The sequence below is a fragment of the Procambarus clarkii genome, chromosome 81 (genome assembly GCF_040958095.1).
Source record: "Procambarus clarkii isolate CNS0578487 chromosome 81, FALCON_Pclarkii_2.0, whole genome shotgun sequence".
Lineage (NCBI taxonomy): Eukaryota > Metazoa > Arthropoda > Malacostraca > Decapoda > Cambaridae > Procambarus > Procambarus clarkii.
Window position 1 is genome coordinate 18,589,297 of NC_091230.1, and position 19,948 is coordinate 18,609,244.

At 49.6% G+C, this 19,948-nt stretch overlaps 1 protein-coding gene across 2 annotated transcripts in view; it reads right to left on the reverse strand.

Moving 5' to 3' along the window:
* SRPK (SR splicing factor protein kinase) overlaps positions 1–19,948 on the reverse strand; it is a 218,425-nt gene that overhangs the window by 115,405 nt on the left and 83,072 nt on the right. The window contains exon 1 of one of the 2 annotated variants that reach the window (XM_045766614.2): positions 12,040–17,349. The exons of the other annotated variant lie outside the window; for it this stretch is intronic. Coding sequence (XP_045622570.2) covers positions 12,040–15,419 — 3,380 coding nt within the window. The 5' untranslated portion in view covers positions 15,420–17,349. Of the gene's footprint in view, positions 1–12,039; positions 17,350–19,948 lie in introns of those variants that run through there. 2 annotated transcript variants of the gene reach the window in all.

The following is a 19,948-nucleotide window of genomic DNA, read 5'->3' on the forward strand; positions in this document are numbered from 1 at the left end:
TCAACCCTGACAAGTTCAGGAAGGAACGAACTATCAGGGGGTAAGCGCCAAGCCATTACGACTATATAGCACTTGGAAGGGGTCAGGATAAGGATTTGGGATAGGACGGGAGGCAGGAATGGTGTCCAACCACTTGGACGGTCGGGGATTGAACGCAGACCTGTATGAAGCGAGACCGTCGCTCTACCGTCCAGCCCAAGTGGTTGGACGTGACAAGTTCAGACTACTGTGTTCAGACAGTCCCGTCTTTCCTCAGAACAGTGGACAACAAGATCATCTAATTATACTAATGAGTGTCTTGCAAGCACTGGGCCCTCACACCCGGGATACTATACGCTCCTTGTACTCTAAACTAAAGTGGTAACATTACATACGAGTGAGGATTATGGATGGAACCACCATACAAAGTATTGATACATGGCAGAAAGAGAGGCAAGGTAACCCCACGAGGAAGGCACCGGTCTTCATTGAAATATTCAAGTAACGGGACTCCCAAGAGGCTTAGTTTACCACACTCTTCCTAAGACCTTGGGAAGAAGCCTTACAGACGGCAGCCTCGACATCCTTAGATCTGAAATCAATTACGGTACCCACCTTCTCCCACGCTACGTATCCATTATTACAGACCAACCAGGCTGTGGTGGATATGTGGGCCTGCAAGCCGCTCCAAGAACCGGAATTCAAGATCAAAAAGATCAAGATCAATCCCCCAAGCTTGGCCCCAGGCCTGGCTTGGGAAGCAAAACAACTCTCGAAACCGACTTCAGGTAAACAACAAGCGGCCAAGTCACTCATAACATGAGAATAGGCGGGAACTACAGGAGGTCTATTTGGCCAATGCGAGGAAGCTCCTATTTATACTTGTTTTTTCTGAACATAAAAACATTTATACAGCTAGCCTGAACTATATGAAGAGTGGCACAATTTGTGTGAAGATACCAACACTTCTTTTCAGGCACGACGGTGGGTCACACACACACACACACACACACACACACACACACACACACACACACACACACACACACACACACACACACACACACACACACACACTTAGCCTGCATGGTACAGTAATGAATTATGAGGATATCCTCAATACACAGTGATTGTAAAGCTCCAGGTACCTCATACCAGCAGGGCAGGTGGTAGCATGACTGGACACTCAATACTGTAGTGTGAGTGAACACAACACAGTCGCTGATCACAGTTTTCGCATGCAATGTTCAGGGTTGTGGTACACAGTACTTTCAGGTTCCTCCCCTCCCTACCTGCCAACGTTAAGGGTAGCCCAACCTGGTTTAACTCCGAGGATCAACGTCACACTGGCCCGGTTTCTAATCCGGCCTCTGGTTAGTCGTCTAAGTTTCGCGAGAAAAACACGAATAATTAGTCTGAACATCGACTATAAAATCTACTTCAAGAAGCTGTTTACTCTCCCTCTCGAATTCTTCAGTCGGAAGCAGACAAAAACAGACAACTTCATCCACTCTTAACCCGTGTTAAAGAGTCTCACTACTCACCAAAACCACAAAGATCTGAACACATCATTTCTTTGTCACTGGCAACAATATTCAGGCTTCTCAAAAAACAAAAATTCATTTACCTTCTATACTCCAAAAATGGCAACATTCTGCCCAGCAGCGTTAGATCTTATGGTGACAAAAGAGGCGAGAGTAAAGAGAGGACCCTCCGACCTCCCCACCTTCTGCAGCCACAAAAAAAAAATAAAGAATCAAAGTGCCCCCGACCACAGAGATGAGATGAATTTTGCCTCCCTTAAGAATTCCTGATTCGATCTCTTTTCGATCTCGATTTAATTATTATTATCCCGTATTAACATTAACCATTTAGTACTTGTAAATATATAAGCCCAACACACACACACACACACACACACACACACACACACACACACACACACACACACACACACACACACACACACACACACACACAGAGCTTCACTAAACAACAACAAACATCCAGCGAGATGCCGTAACACCAAGCCTGTACATAATCCCCTGTATTACCCCTCAGTACAATTACTTTATTTGGCTACTGATCCCTCCAGCTACACTAAATTAATTTGGTTTCCGAACCTACTGTCACCTGAATCTCTAACCCTGTCCATGGAGGACAGAAGAAAATGTATATATGCTGGTTAGCATTGTAAATGTGTGGCCACGTCTGTGGTAGAAAATAATAAAAAAAAACTGAATCCCGTCTCTAGATTGATCCTGAAGGTACCACCCAGAGACAACGGAATGAGTCTGATAATTATGCCAAGACATAAGACGGCACAAGGCTGAGACCTGCATGAAGGCACATGACATCTTAACTATGGATAGGGAGATGCTACAGTTTCCACCACGTTGTGTAAACGAGTACGTTAGTCAAATGCAGGCGACGAGTCACAATAACGTGGCTAAATTATGTTGACCAGACCACACACTCGAAGGTGAAGGGTCGACTACGTTTCGGTCCGTCCTGGACTATTCTCAAGTCGATGGAGAATGACTTGAGAATGGTCTAGGACGGACCGAAACGTCGTCGTCCCTTCACCTTCTAGTGTGTGGTCTGGTCAACATACGTTAGTCAAATACCATAACAGTTTATAGACGCTCATAATCTTGTAGGTAATTAAAATAAACCATGCAATAGATTTATGTGGAAATAACAGTAGTTGTAAACTATGTTGGCCTAGATGTTTGGAGAGTCGTGGGCCAACTTGCATTTGTTCTAGACGGAAAGTGAACGGAATGAAGACGGTCGTAAAACTACAAGATGAAGTTATTAGGGAGTGAGAATACAAGTATCGTAATATTAATGGTAGATTCAAAAGCCTGAAAGAAAGTATAACTGTAAGTGACGTATATGGGGGCGTTCAGGCTGTTCTTAAGAGATGATCTTATCTTTCCTACGGGCTCGCCATAGCCCGTGCTACTCGGAACTTTGTTCCAGGTAGCGAACCTTTAACAACAACAATATCTGAGACATAGAAAGCCTACGTTAAGAGTTTCTGTTAAGGCTGTAAACACTGCATTTGCTTTCTCACCTGTAGAGGAGAAGAACGGAAGCGAAGCCGATGCCCAAGAAGAAAGAAGAGAGGAAAAAGAGGGCGAGGGATGGAGAGAGAGAGAGAGGAGAGAGGAGAGAGGAGAGAGGAGAGAGAGAGAGAGAGAGAGAGAGAGACAGTTGGGAAGGTGGAGGTGGGTGCCACAACTGGCCGTGGCATTAATAATTGAAGTGGAGAAGTCCGCCAGCCTGACTGACTCCACATAGTCTTGTCCCCCCCCCCCTCCCCCGCCCTTGAACGACCTAGTTCCTAGGATTAAACTACTGTACACAATAACATCACTAAATACAAATGTAGACCACAGTGAGGAGACGGAGTACAAGAGCACATGAGTACAGTGCTCGGAGTACAGTGAGCTGTTACTCCGAGCGGCTGAGTGGACAGAACACTGGACGCGTGATCCTGTGGTCCCGGGGTCGATCCCGGGCGCCGGCGAGAAACGATGGCCACAGTTTCTTTCACTCTGATGAGTCAGCTGTCACGGGCTGCTTCCTGGGGGGTGGAGGCCTGGTCAAAGACCGGGCCGCGGGGACACTAAGCCCCGAAATAACCTCAAGATACTCTGGGATGACGGGTGGAGGCGCTGTACCTCCTCCCACCTGTAGTCACTGGGGCCCGGGGCACTCTCTCCCTCACAATATTAAATGTTGCGTTTGGCGCACATCAAACATATAGAATGTCACCAAGCTACCCTCACATACTTCGCAGGCTCTCATCAACACGAGAAAAAGTGCAAATATTGTGGATGACCAAATAAATATTCCCTCATTGTTTATTAAAACTAAATAGTGGCTGACAGCTTGCTCAAGAAACCTACGAAATAAATCTGTCACTGCTAGATGCAGCCAAAGTAAGTTCATTCATCAAAAGCCTACAATTAATGGCACCTATTCCCAGGAATGAGATAAAACTAATCCTTTAACAAAGAACAAAATAAAATGTTGCAGTACTTTTGAAGTACTAAAATACAATCACAAACGCTCTATTCAAATAATTATTGTGTTATGGTAGCCTGTGTGCTTACCTATATGTATGAATGTATTCACCTGTGTGTCCAGGGCGAGCTTTAGCTCCTGTGATAAGCCATTCAGCTGCCGGTCGCCTAACGCACTGGCTTGCGACCCGCCTAATACCTAGCTGGTTCTGGAAACTCTGTACCTGGTTAATACCTGGTTCGATGGGGTTCTGGGAGTTGTTCTACTCCCCAAGCCCGGCCCGAGGCCAGGCTTGACTTGTGAGAGTTTGGTCCACTAGGCTGTTGCTTGGAGCGGCCCGCAGGCCCACATACCCACCCACAGCCCGGTTGGTCCGGCACTCCTTGGAGGAATAAATCTAGTTTCCTCTTGAAAATGTCCACGGTTGTTCCGGCAATATTTCGTACACAGCTTGCCTCAACCACCTCCCTCTCACACCACTTGCCACTTCCTCACCACTTTTACACTCAAGTGCATCTTTATACATCCCAACATCTCATGTTCTTCTGGGTTCCACCCATGATCTCTAGTCGTGAACTGTTCATGCAGGCACTGTGGGTGTTGGGGGAGATGTGTTGGTGAGGGCGCCAGTGACGCGCTCTGTTGAGAGGGAAGGGCCCATAGGAAGTAACTTCCTCTTGGTAATAATGACTAACAGGCCACTATTAGCACCACCACCACCACCACCTGCCAGCCTCCAGCAACCAGCTACTGTCAACGCCAAGACTAGCTGCCAGTCAAACACCAGTTCATCATTAAGTAATTGTACCACCGGTGTCCATCAGTCGACACCTGTCATTAGCATTATGACTGGTCCCATACAAACCATGTCTCTCGCTGTCCGCTAGAGATCAAACACGTGTAGTGGTGTGTGCCTGACACCGCATTGAACGTCACCATGCATCATCAAAATGTCCCATCACACACAACATGGAAGTGAACACGCATGCCCTCTCCCTCCCCTCAGAGCACAGGTGCACCATGATATATTTACACGTGAATGCAAGTGTTTGCAGCACCTGCATTATCCTGGTGCGTGTCACCAGCCAGGCAAGAGTGGGCACCAGCCCGCTGCCACTCCAAGCATACAAATAAATCGCTACGATTAAGTTCCAGCGATTGAAGGAAAGTAAAGCAACACTTGCTTGTCCGCTCGCCCGCCTCCAACATTCATCGCCATCCCCAACATTGCAGGCGATGAGTCACAATAACGTGGCTGAAGTATGTTGACCAGACCACACACTAAAAGTTGAAGCGACGACGTTTCGGTCCGTCTTGGATCATTCTCAAGTCTTGAGAATGGTCCAGGACGGACCGAAACGTCGTCGCTTCAACTTCTAGTGTGTGGTCTGGTCAATATCCCCAACATTCACCTGTGTAGACAGCACAATCACACCGTCACAGAAGATACAGACACCGAGGTAAGCAAATGGATACTAAAAGTACACACTTGAGTAACAGCCAACCTTCCTTTCACTGGGGGAAACTGGGCTAACATCCTCAGTTCACTGAAGAGAATCCCTGGTACAGAACCACTACAATCTGGTCATCAAAGTCATCTGAAGGCGACTCGGAGGTCATCAAGCAGTGTGCAAGACTGCATGTACCCGAGGTTAACGAGTCTAAGATCACAAGAGCACAAGGGAGAAAAAGGCACAAGGAAGGGGGGAGGAAAGAGAAGGAGAAATGGAGTGAAGAGGGAGCTGGAAAACGGGGGGAAAGGAAGAGGGAGAAAGATGGGGGAGAGGGAAGGGAATGGTTGGCGGACAAAGGCAGCCACCTGGGAGAGCAAGACAAGTGAGAGAGGGCAAGACCCAGGCGTGACCAAGACGCCAGGCCGCCACCTCACCCCACACATAACTACACCCACGAAGAATAACTTGGACGAGAACAACCCATGAACACTTCGAAACAGTTGCACGAACGCCCAAAAATCAGACACACGAAGATGATTATGGGTCAAGATGAACCAGCCTATATACTCTGGCAGATAATGTAGCAAGAACGACCAAGTAGCCAGTGGTGGTAGAATTCAATTCGTTATTATGCACCCCATACCCATATCCCGTGGGCGGTGGTATAAAGGGTTACAGAGGCACATAATTGGTTCAGGAACTGAACCACATAGTTCGTTTAGCTAAGCAGGTAACAATCTTTTGAAGCTAGTTACACAATTACTAATGTTACATATACAATCATTTACACAAATACATAAACACATCGATAATCTTTTGTGTCACAAGTGATTCAACAAGAAGCTCACAACAGTCACTATACAAGGCACTTTACTACATCTATGGTGAGTCACCAGTTACTAGTCTTGCTGCACACCCACCCAACTGGGCAGCAGCTTTACAGTCATGTGCTCCACACCCACCCAACTGGGCGGCAGCTTTACAGTCATGTGCTCCACACCCACCCAACTGGGCGGCAGCTTTACAGTCATGTGCTCCACACCCACCCAACTGGGCGGCAGCTTTACAGTCATGTGCATGCATTACCAACAGTAAGCAAATTGTGGATACTTGGCTAAGATTCCCGGCAGGCAGCACATCATTATGAATGAAGTACTAACAAATTTCTTGGACTCCATTGATGGTGTTCTCCGAATTCCGAGATTTTTTTTCCCACATTCCATTAAACAATGACGCAAAGTATGCGAATAGTTCTGCTGACAGATTTTACATTTATTTATCTGGTTTGGTCCAGAACCAAATTAAAGACTGAGAAAGGATTAAGAGCAGCAGGGAAACGGTAAAACTGGAGCATAACATGGAGTAAAATATAATAAATATATGCACACGAGAAAAAAAAACACAGTTGGAAAGACCCTCGTAGCGGGGACATTTGGTTCAAGGAAGACCAGTGAGGCCAGGGAGTCTGGGACCAAGAAAGTCTGGGCCGTGAGAGAATTTCCAGGCAGCATTTTCACAAAAGTGTATCTGCTGTAGTGGCTAGCTGGGTGGCGGAGAGGGAGCAGAGATGCACTCAACATGCCTGCTGACTGACGCCTCCATGTTCAACACACACGCACCAGTTTATACATAATGAACACTCCAAAGCAACACCTCCAGCAACCCCCCCCCCTTCCTCCTCCTCCTCCACCCCAAACCCCACCACCGAGACATTTATATCTTAATAATGGCACCGAAAAATGCGCCATTATATGCTAATGTTGCATTTGGTACACACACAAACACACACACAAGAGATATAAGTCAAAGCTTAAGCACTAAAAGTCTAAAAACGAAAGTGAGACGTGACAGTCACCACCCCACAGTAGCCAAGGGGGGAGGGAAGGGAACTATCAGGGGGAAAGCGTCAAGCCATTACCACTCTATAGCACTTGGAAGGGATCAGGATAAGGATTTGGGATGGGACGGGAGGGGAAGGAATGGTGTCCAACCACTTGGACGGTCGGAGATTGAACGCCGACCTGCATGAAGAGAGACCGTCGCTCTACCGCCCAGTCCAAGTGATTAGAACAAACGGGAAAATGAACAAATGATGGTAAGTTTGGGCGGCCGGATTGTCGGCTTGAATTTCACCTGCAACGCAAGAGTCCAGACAACCCAGCTAGAAACACACACACACACACACACACACACACACACACACACACACACACACACACACACACACACACACCCCCCCCGCCTGTGAAAATATGTTGCTCCTCTACAGCCAAACTAAATATCTGGAGAAAACTACACTAAAAAAAACATCCGTGCGAGACAAAATAAAATAAAAGCAACAGCTGTTATTGCGGGCGAGTGCCATGACGCGAGGCGAACAGCCTTGGGAAGGTGCCAGTGCCGGGCGCATTTGACCAGCGCCGCTAGTTGTAAACCAGGGGCCAGATTCACGAAAGCACTTACGCAAGCACTTACGAACCTGTACATCTTTTCTCAACCTTTGGCGGCTTTGTTTACAATTATTAAACAGTTAATGAGCTCCGAAGCACCAGGAGCCTGTTTATAACATTAACAACAGTTGATTGGGAAGTTTTCATGCTTGTAAACTGTTTAATAAATGTAACCAAAGCCGTCAAAGATTGAGGAAAGATGCACACGTTCGTAAGTGCTTGCGTAAGTGCTTTCGTGAATCTGGCGCCAGTGCTTTGGGTCGAGTGAGTAAGGTATCCTACGAGAGCACATGATTGACCATCATCCATGGTAAAACGAATAAGCGACGTAACCAGCCAGCATGTATCAAAACACTCACTCTGGTGTCGTCAAGTAGGATATGACGGGTTGATGAGAGCGGACTTGTGTGTGGTTGCCCAACCCACCACCTCTCCACGCTTGCCCAACCCTCCACCTCCATCCCAGGGCCCGGGATGGAGATTCTCCGAATCTGCCGAGTGAAAGACTTCCTCTATACTGTATTAAGAGGCCTACGTTCTCACCAATACAGCTCTCTTGTTCACAACACTGGTTGATACCTGGTTGATGGGGTTCTGGGAGTTCTTCACTCCTTTACCCACTGGTGTTCTCATCCTCTCACACAACGCTCATGCTCTCACCTAGAGCGAGACGGACAGGGAAGGAGAGTTCGAAATGTGTTCAACAGAATTAGAAGGGAAACAGACATGGGTTCAAAAAGTACATGGCAGTAAAGACCAGGAACCAACCATACTGCAGCACAGTCATACCAGAATAAAACTGGCGGTCAATGGGTTAACACTGAGAGGGAAATGAGAAGAAAACCTCTGCTATCCCTGGAAACACAAACCGAAACTGTCTCTATTTTCCGCTTGTTACAACTTGTAATAAAGTTGTTACATCTTGGCTTAACGTGCTTATGACGTATTAGAACGTTGTTACAACTTGCTATATTGGTTGTTATAACTGGTTAGGAGGGCTTAAAACTTGTTCGAACGTTGCACCAACGTCGTAGTTTCGGTGTGTGTTTGGCGGGATGCCAGCCAATAGGAGGAATATCAAGAGAAACACAATGCCAGTGTCAATGTGGCATCAGGGGAGAAATAAATACTAGTGCACCTGGAGCAACATAAAGCAGGGGTCCAGATCAAATTCATGTTTGCCAGCTAAAGAAACCAACAAAAATACTGCGCAAGCCTCTGGCAAGATTAAAGAACCACAGATGCACAATTTACAAAAATATGGAAAACTGTAAGACGTCGGGGGACAAAAAGGTCTAAATTAGAGCCCAGTCTCTCGACAACCATTCCGTGCAATTTACCAATGAAAATAATAATGCACAGATTAGTAGAACATCTTGAGAAAACACGATTCATAAACTAAATTAACTGAATGATAACGACTAAAATCAGCCATGAAAGCAAGAAGCTAATGTATCCTCATCAACAGTCTGAAGGCGTTTGACAGTCTCACACACAAGATGGACGCACCAGCCTCCACAACACGCAAGGTACTGGGCTGTACAAGAAACTATCTGATGGAAAGAAACTCTCTACCGACGGGTAACGAGTTTCTTCACTTCTTTATAACGAAGAGGTGACGACTGAGGTCCCACTTATATTAATATGGAATTCCTTTCTGATCATTTACATACGGGAAACTGAGTCAGCATAAATGAGTCGAAATCCGAGAGGGAAGCCGAGGCAAGTTGAGTGCCACAGGGCTTTCTCCTGAGACCTCTTATTTACCACATATATTAATAATTTATATACAGGATGAACCAACAACATTAGCAAATTTAGAGATACAAAAATACAGCAGCAACTAATTTTCAGAGCATTTAAAATTATAAGACAGACTCTAAAATGAGCGAAAGATTGAACAATGTAACTTAATGCCGATAAATATCGGGTAGTGAGCCCAGGTGGTGTAATAAAACCACTGGACACACGCTTCATACCGTTGATATTACTAAAGATGACAGAAAAAAAATCTGAGTCAAGCTTAGTGAGAATCTCATGCCAAACAAAGAACAAAGATCCCGGGATTCACAACTGGAAGCGTTAGTAAGATAAATCTAATATATTCTTCACGCCAGTTTCGGGCATTGGAACTTGTTCAGAGAAGAATGATAACATTAATTCCACGCTTTAGTAGCCACCTCCCAAATTGAGAGAGATTAGCAAAGCTTGCAGAACAGCAACAGTAACGTGGCTGACGACACCGTAACGTAGCTAAAGACACCGTAACGTAGCTAAAGACACCGTAACGTAGCTAAAGACACCGTAACGTAGCTAAAGACACCGTAACGTGGCTGAAGACAAATAACTCTCACACACTCACACACACACACACACACACACACACACACACACACACACACACACACACACACACACACACACACACACACACACTCACACACACACACACACGAAAAGACATAGACGAAGCTTCGGTCGGTTGTGGACTTAATCAAGTGGAAAGGCGAGAATAAAGAAGACCGCAACTGACATATACGTACCACCGGATATAACAAGGCCGGATATAAAAGACAAGATATTAATAGGCTGCTAAAAATGTACTCACAATAGAAAACGAAACAATACACACACACTAGACCAGCTTAATCAGAAACATTGGTATGGGAACACTGCTGTAGATTTATGGAACAAATTACCAGATAATACACACGGTATCAATGAATAATTTAAGCAGATTTGGGTGAGGTTACCCCCAAGCATCGGGCCTCCAACTTTGGACATTCTATCTTATAGGAAGAGGTGGGAGTGCGTGTGTTTATATATACAAAGAGGGATAGAGGAGGGGAAGAGATGGATAGAAGAGGGGAAGAGATGGATAGAAGAGGGGAAGAGATGGATAGAAGAGGGGAAGAGATGGATAGAAGAGGGGAAGAGATGGATAGAAGAGGGGAAGAGATGGATAGAAGAGGGGAAGAGATGGATAGAAGAGGGGAAGAGATGGATAGAAGAGGGGAAGAGATGGATAGAAGAGGGGAAGAGATGGATAGAAGAGGGGAAGAGATGGATAGAAGGATAGAGATGGATAGAGGAGGGGGAGAGATGGAGGGAAAGGGAAGAAAGAGGACACAGGGGAGAGAAAGAGGATAGGGTGGGGAAAGTGCCATGTTAAAATAACGGTTGCTCTCTCTAACTTGTAAAAAAACAAAAAAAAACATGAACCTTGGGAAATTCTTGGTAACTCGCCAAGATCTATGCTTTAAAGCTTCTCTCTATGCATTACACTTCACGTACGACCCACCTCGTACAGTTACCTGCTGCCGCCGCCACACCTGAAGACACGCCACTTGCCGAAGACAACAATATTCTCTTAGACCTACACTGGTAATCTCAACACCCTTCCCGAAGATGGTGGTTGGCTTGTAAACAGTAATGTGGTGGGAAGGCTCGCTATGACCTTCAGTAATCCTTGCTTGCTCCTGACCAACTTCTCTCAAGTTTCTTAAGCCCCAAACAGTTGCCTGGAAACATTTTCAAGACCACGACTACAACTGTCGCTGTAGCACATCCCGGCCACATCTCTCACACACACATTTCACCTAAATGCGTCATATTTTGATGCATGTTCGTAAATTCGGAAAAAAATGTTGCTTTAAGCCGGAGTGATACCTGGGTATTTTCCGCCTTAGTAATGTTTATCGACCGCGATAGTTCTCGGCGTAGTAAAATCGTGACCTTGAAACTTCACATAGTGAGAAGAGACCGACTGACCACTACCTGACGTCAGCAGCTGACTGACGTCAGGTACATCTGACAAGGATCACGGGTTCGTATTCCCTGCCATCAACTTGCTGCCTTCTCCTCCTTCCCCACTTCTTAACCCTCCAACATTCCTTACCCCACTGAGGAAGCTGTTCATATTCTCTGGCATGCAGGACACAGCTTCACATACTTAAACGTGGTCTAAGATTATTGATTATAACTATCATCCCTTTTTAGACTATTATATTCAACATAGTCATAGTAATGAGGGAGGAGAATGAGGAAGAGGGTGGGAGTTATATTCAACATATTATACATGTCACTGACAATGTGAATGCACTGTCACAAGCAATACTAACCTTTTGACCTTGTAGGGCGACGGGTCAATCCCATATAAAATCCTCTCGATACTGGTGGGGCGCGCGATTACTCCTTGATTATCCTCACACGTATCACTGTGGCTATCTTCTCCACTATCACTCTCACCATCACTACTCATGGTGATTACATCACTAGGCAACACAACACAGCTAACGCTTCCCCCGCTATCCTTCACTGCGGGTACTAACAACTCGCTACTGTGAACAGTCCAAGCGCTTGGTAGTGATTCCTTTGTGTCATGCTGGGTGTGGCCGCCCACATGGAATTGGGCATCAGAGAAGTGCGTGTCGAGGAGAAGCGTGTCGGGCAAGACTGGGTCGAGGAGAAGCGTGTCGGGCAAGACTGGGTCGAGGAGAAGCGTGTCGGGCAAGACTGGGTCGAGGAGAAGCGTGTCGGGCAAGACTGGGTCGAGGAGGAGCCTGTCGAGGAATTGCGTGTCGAGGAGTTTATTGGGGACGTCCGTGTCAGGGAGGTACGCTTCAGTGGGAAGCTGAAGAGCAGTGGCGGAGTCTGGTGGGTTAGACACCCTGACTGCTGACAGGTCGCTGACGGCGGACTGGAAGGACTCTGTGCTGATGTGCGGTGTAGTGAAAAATGCATGGCTGGAGGTGGTGTTGCTGGTGTGACCGCAGTCCTCGGCCAGGTCCAGCACCATGCTCATCGTCATGCTCCCGCCAGTATATTTCTTTCCCTTACCCTTTCTCAAGAACGATGAAGCCGCGTCATCTTTAGCATAATTTTTCTTCAGCTCCTCTACATTGTCGATGCTGACGGACTTGAGCTGGTGCTTGAGGAGAGGCGCTCTCTGGCTATACAGGTGCTCGTGGTGCTTCTTTGACTGGTAATGAGACTTGCGTTTTTTACACACATCCTTGCTTACGGGGGCGTTTTCGTCGAGAAGGGTGTAGAAATCCTGCTTCAGAGACAGGATCTCGTCCCTGAGGTTGGTGATGTCCTCGCAGGACGAGACGAAGCAGCGCTCCTCGGAGTCGACGATGTGATGGGTCTTCTTGCCCTTACGGGTGAGGATCTCTGCCTTGATGGCGGTGATCTCCTTCCTGAGACTGGTAATGTCCAGCACAGGCAGCGCCGCCGGCTCCTCCTGCTGCGCCGCCCCTGCTGGCGAGCAGGGCGGGTGGGTGAGAGGCCATGGTGCTGGGGAAATTGGAGGCGAAGAAGGCGGGAGAGTGGGTGGTGATTCAGCGGGCGGGGGATAAGGGGGCGGTGTGGGTGGGAGCGAAGTGGGTGAGAGTGAGGGTGGTGATGGAGGGGGGTAGGATGGAGGAGATTGAGTGGGCGATGAGGGAGGGGAATGAGAGAGAGAGGAAGAGGGTGGTGAGGGAGGGGGATAAGAGGGAGGCGAGGGGAGGGAGTAAGAGGGTGGGTGGAGAAAGTGATGTGGGAGTTTCCCCAGTGGAGCAGCCACATCACCCTGGTGGCCTGGCTGCCCAGCTGGTGGGTCTCTCGCCTCACTCCTCACACTCACGCCCCACTCGCCCCCACTACACTCCTCCTCCCCTACACTCCTGCTGGTGGCCGCTGCATCCGAGGTGTAGAGGTGGGCGTGAGGCGGGCCGCCTTCCCCGCGCCTGCATGACCTCTCCTGACCGAGGCCAATATCAGGATGCGGTGTTGCCGTGTCCTGGCCGCTGGCCACCTCTAGGGGCCTTCCTGCCTCGTGTGTCCTCTCTCCTCCGTCACCCACCCCGCTGTTAACCTTGCCCGAGACGCCCCCACAGTCCTCATCTCGTGGCCGAGCAGCATCACCTTCAGTAAGGTCTTGCCTCTGGGGCGACGCAGGGTCACGGGAGGCCTGCGGCGGCGGTGTGGAAGCACAGCACTGTAGGTGTACGTCAGCGGGCCCTGGGCTGCCCTCGGGGCACGTGGGGTCAACCTCCTGCCTGGAGCCCCGGGTCAGGTCCAGTATAGCTCTGATGACCTCTTCACTCTGTAACTGAACCTCCGGGTCGCACGGCAGATCAGGGGGCGGGAGCGGGTCTTCCTGGCCCGTGGTGGGCGGGGTCAGCTCCTGCGGAAAACTTGCATTGGCTGACCAGTATCGACGCGTCAGGTCCAGCACCAGACTGCCCCTGACGGCACTGTCACCCTCGCTGTAGTCTACCTGCTGCAGGTCGTCCACCTCAGTATCGGTGTCAGAGTTGGAGTGGTGCTCCAAGTGGGCCAACGACGCCTCAATGTCATCCTCCAAGCACTGGTCGAAGTCCCCGCCCCTTAAATACTCGCCTGTGCCCACGGGTTGCGCCTCCTGTGGCACCAACGTGGGCAAGTCCTGGATGGATGAAGGGCTGGGAGATCGTAGAGGGCTGTGGGTGGGCTGAGGGCTGGGTGATATAGAGCTGACCACAGAACTAACAGAGGAGTCGTGCGGGCACCCAGAGAGGAACACATCCAGCGAGGCCAGCGAGCCTAAGGAGCCACCACTAGCAACAGACGAAGTACTGTCCTGCCGCTCCAGGGCCAGGGAAGTCGAGGTCTTCTTGGCATCCCGGATGGCACTCATCATTTCCTCCTGCAGGGATGTGAAGCCTCGCACGGCCTCCAGAATGGGACTGGAAGCATTCTGCCTCGATGTTTCTTTACCAGTGTTGTCCTGCGGTGCGGCCTGACACTCCGGACACGCCAGTGGGATGTGGCCATGATCTCCCTCGGGCACGTCACGGCGTTGGGAGGTGCAGTGGGCGCAAGAGTTCTCAGCCTGCAGGGGGTCACTTTTGGGATGGATCATGGAGGCACGAGGCACACGACGCGGCTGTGTAGCGCCTACACTAACAGTGGTGTCTGTGTGGTCGGGGATGCCGTCCAGGTATTGCGGACACAGGTGTGACCGGTGTGGCGGGTCTGGTGGGAACAGCAGCGGCGGCGGCGTGCCGCAGGGGGATGCGTGAGGCCCGGACGAGTCTCTGGTGGCGCACACACTGAGCGCCTCACCAAAATCTGACTCATTTGAGTCACGCTCACTGCTCCCGCTCGCTGAGGCCGCCCACGACTCCTCCCTGCCACTCAAACTCTTCCAGAATACACTAACAAGACGCGTCAACATAACCACTCCGACGTTAAGGGTCCACTGCCACACGAACCGCACCGTCTCCAGCACCCACCCGGGCACCAGCCAATCCTCCCACCTCTCCCCTCCCCCACTACACTCCTGAATCGGAAACCGTTTTCGTTCTTTACGTGTCCTGCGGCGACGCAGTTCCTGCCGCTCTCGCCGGGACTGGGGGTTGTCGGGAGGCAGCTCCCTGACGGGTTCCCGGGCATGGTGGTGACGACCCTGATCAGGAGGCAACATGACGCCGGGACTCCACCAGGGCAGGTCGGCCGTGCCCTGCCTGCCCATAACCACACCACGATAACTACCCAAATCACCTCACTTCACCTGCCCCTACACACCATGTTCTATGACACAACATGTACACACGCTGATCTTTAGCCGCTGTCTGGCACTAAGGTGACTGTGGTATTACACAAGTGGGAGCCGCGTCAGAGTGGGCGTGGTGTTGAAGTGGTCATGAGTGGCAACTGCTAGTGCGGGTATGACGAAGGCCAGGCTGGCGGTGGGCCGGATAATCACATGATCACCGGGGGAAGAGCGCGCCTGCCACACGGCCGCGCCCCACTCACTACCCGACAGGACTGCTGCCTCCACAAACTGCTGATGCTGGTGGTGGCGGCGGCGGCCCGGCCCAATCAGGTGGTGGTGGCGGGGAGGCCTGATGGTGATCAGGCACACAGCCAGCACTGGCATCGACTGGGCATCCAGCCAGACTCCTCACTCCACCTCTAACTCTGATCATCACCCTAACTGTCAACTCTGCTTTATCCTCCACAGGAAACTAGAAAGGATGTGGCTAAGCTCACTGACAAGTGTCTCTGGCATCTTAACCCTGCAGCAGCATATGCAGGCTCCGCACAACGCCTGCCTCATAACTATCGAGTTGTAGACAAAGACGACACAGTTGTGAGAAGCAAGCTGGGAGGAGGGCGGGCGAGGTAGCAAGGCCACAAGGGGATGAGAGCAGGCTGGTGGAGGGAGTGGGTGGCAGCCAAGTCACGGATGCTACACGTCGCTACACACTCGTCTTCACTACTCTTCAAAAGTACTTTTCTACAGATGAAATTGTTGATCTCGTACTCTATGCCATCAGGTGGTTGTAATGTACACGATACCTCAATTCTCATCCATACTGACAGACTTCAAGGAATGCGATTTAAAAATAACTTGTATAAAGCGAATGAATATGCTCCAAATAACAAAAGAACAGCGCGCATAAAAATGTATATGAACACGGCATCCGCACTGCCACTACAGTAATAATACTCGACCTGTCCCGCCAGGGCATCAACCCACATGTACCGAGTGATGCACACCGCCCGTCTTCACAACCCGTCACTCCACCCGAAATGTAACGTTAATCATCAAACGGCCAACACGTGGTGGGTTCGTTCACCGCGAGGCCCCGCCAGATACTTTAATAGTATTTAAGTAATAGAGGAGGCCCGAGACACTTTTAGAGTGCATCATGCCGTATGATGAAGCACCGTGACACTGGCGGCGGGCTGGAGCACACCAACCAGATAAGGTGTGGTAGGTGGTGCAGGGGTGTTGACGGTGCTTCATGGGGGTGTTGACGGAGCAGTTGAGGGGGGCAGAGTGCAGGCTAGCGCCGGACGTGAGGTAGCCACCACAACCACCACCTACATCCTGGTACTCCCTCCGGGGGTAATCATTACCCCCAGGTGCTTACCCCCCTTCCCCAGACCTCCCTCTCTGCCGCCACTAAGTACACGACACTAACGAGAAACTGCCACTATGTCTTCCATTTACAGCACGGAGTCACTCATCGCTTCTGAAACACTTTGGATAGTTTAGTGATAGTGGTGAAGATAGTGAGGGAGAGGTGCCCACACACGGACGCTGCCGTGACAAAGGCCGCCCTCCAACTGGAGCCACTAGCACTGCGGGGTAGTGCAGTCACCAACCCACAGTGGGGTGGTGTCAGCTGTTGCAATATCTGATCTTCATCTAAACTCAATATTATTTCCCCCTCCCCCCCTGCTCCCCGCTCCAACAACCACCCTCATGTTGTTACACAAGGGGCGCTACAACCACGCACCACAACCACCAACTTGCCGCCACTGTAGACGTCTTACAACATAGCTACATGGACATTTACGCGGCTAACCTACAAGCCCGTACTCCAAAGGTTTCCCAACACCGAGAAAACAATCAAATTAAAGTGTCCTCTCATAACAAAAAAAAAAAAAAAAAAAAGAGGAGGACCCAAAACAGAAAACGGGACAGTACGTCATTTTCGTGAGCTGCTTCCGTTTTCTAAAACAACGCCTTATGTAACACATACGAGCGAAATGCGACGTTCTTTGTAAGAGGACAGGTTGAACCTATACAATATAATTTGATCAATAAAGATGCTAATAATAACAATATACAATATCAAGGGGTTACAATAACACAAATATCAATAAACCGCAAGATGGTTTATAGATGACAAGAACCCTAAAGAACACGAGAACATAAACCGCAAGATGGTTTATAGATGACAAGAACCCTAAAGAACACGAGAACGTATAAACCCCAAAACATCAAGTACCTCACACCATCGGGTTTAAAATATAATTAAACAATATATATATAATGAACCCATACATCTCGGCGCTCATACTCTTGGCTCCTCCAGCCAACCCCCCGGGCGTCTCAAGTCGTATCGTACGTGTATCGTAGTCGTATCAAGTCGAATCGTACGTGTATCGTAGTCGTATCAAGTCGTACCGTATGTGTATTGTAGTCGTATCAAGTCGCATCGTACGTGTATCGTAGTCGTATCGTACGTATATCGTAGTCATATCAAGTCGTATCGTACGTGTATCGTAGTGGTATCAAGTCGTATCGTCTCAAGTTTATCGTAACGTGTGAACAACTCTCCCGATGAAGTTGCCGCCTTCTCTAGCAATAACAAACACATACATCGCTGGTCTAACGTGTCCGGAACTTGAGACAGCCAACCTCCCCACAACTGACAAGATGAACTACCCAGCCGGGTTCTTCCGCCCGAGGGCAAACCGTGTTACCTGGTTGATACCTGGTTGATGGGCTTCTGGGAGTTCTTCTACTCCCCAAGCCCGGCCCGAGGGCAAACCGTGTTACCTGGTTGATACCTGGTTGATGGGCTTCTGGGAGTTCTTCTACTCCCCAAGCCCGGCCCGAGGGCAAACCGTGTTACCTGGTTGATACCTGGTTGATGGGGTTCTGGGAGTTCTACTCCAAGCCCGGCCCGAGGGCAACCCGTGTGTGTTACAACACTACAGTCTCGTACACTGCACGCGATACTTCACATTAAATTCACCATAACTTAAAACTAAATACAATTTATGGGGCTAATTATTAGTAGAGGCGGCGGTGAGGAGCAGAAGAAAGAAGGGTGAGGGGCAGAAGAAAGGGGGGGGGGGTGAGGGGCAGAAGAAAGAAGGGTGAGGGGCAGAAGGGGGGGGGGTGAGGGGCAGAAGAAAGGGGGGGTGAGGGGCAGAAGAAAGGGGGGTGAGGGGCAGAAGAAAGGGGGGTGAGGGGCAGAAGGAAGGGGGGTGAGTGGCAGAAGAAAGGGGGGGTGAGGGGCAGAAGAAAGGGGAGGGGTGAGGGACAGAAGGGGGGGGGTGAGGGGCAGAAGGGAGGGGGTGAGGGGCAGAAGAAAGGGGGGGGGGGGTGAGGAGCAGAAGAAAGGGGGGGAGTGAGGAGCAGAAGAAAGGGGGGGTGAGGGGCAGAAGAAAGGGGGGGGTGAGGGGCGAGGAGTAGAAGAAAGGGGGGGTGAGGGGCAGAAGAAAGGGGGGGGTGAGGGGCGAGGAGTAGAAGAAAAGAGGGGGGGGCGAGGAGCAGAAGAAAAGGGGGGGGGGGCCGAGGGGCAGAAGAAAGGAAGGAGGGTGAAGCACACGGGAAGGATAGTGGGGGGGGGGGGATAGAAGCATCAGTGGGATAGTGAGCGGGTAGAGAGATGGACAAGATGACCAGCAGAAGAGGATGTGAATGCCGCCGGTGTGGGATAGGCGACCATAACCTACACCTGTCAGTAGTGTTGTAACAAGTTCCGGGTGTACAGGTGTGGCGCCCTGCCCCCCTGCCAGTCCTCACCCCCCCCCCCCACCCACCCACACCCTCCCTCCGGCTACGTTCACATAACTCGCTATCTTACTACACAACTCCACTCCCACAAAAATGAACTATAAACAAATATGCACGTAAAATACCTGCTCAATAATAATATATTGAGCTCCTATATAATTGTATATAGGAGACAAAGTGCTGTATGCACCACTTTGTCCCAGACGCTTCGTGTAGAGTCATGTAGATGACCCAAGGAGAACCACGAATACTCACACCACCTCCGACGTCACCACCACCACAGCGCCACCATCCGTACTCACCTAAAAAAACAAGAATTACACATTAGTACAACGAGTAACTCTAGAAATCAGAAATCCTCGCCACACACATTTATAAATTATTACTTAGATAACATACATTAATATAATATGAAAGGCTAACAAATATAGGCAACCGGGACACTGGTACCCGTTTGGCCACATAGCCTCAGACACCCTTGGCTCCTGGGGCATGTGTGTGCCATGAGCTTTAGCAAAGAGCTGTTCTAGACCCATCAAGAGTGCAAGACCCCTCCCCAACCCCCCAGGGCTGCCAGTTTCCTGTTTCAGCGACTCGACATTGCGATCCAGAGGGGCAACGCATGCTGTATCCTCGGTTTCTGTCCGGAATGCACATCCTTGAACCTTTCACCATGGAGGCATTAATCTCACTAATATTTACACACTTATTGGCTAAATATTTAGTGTCATGTGTGC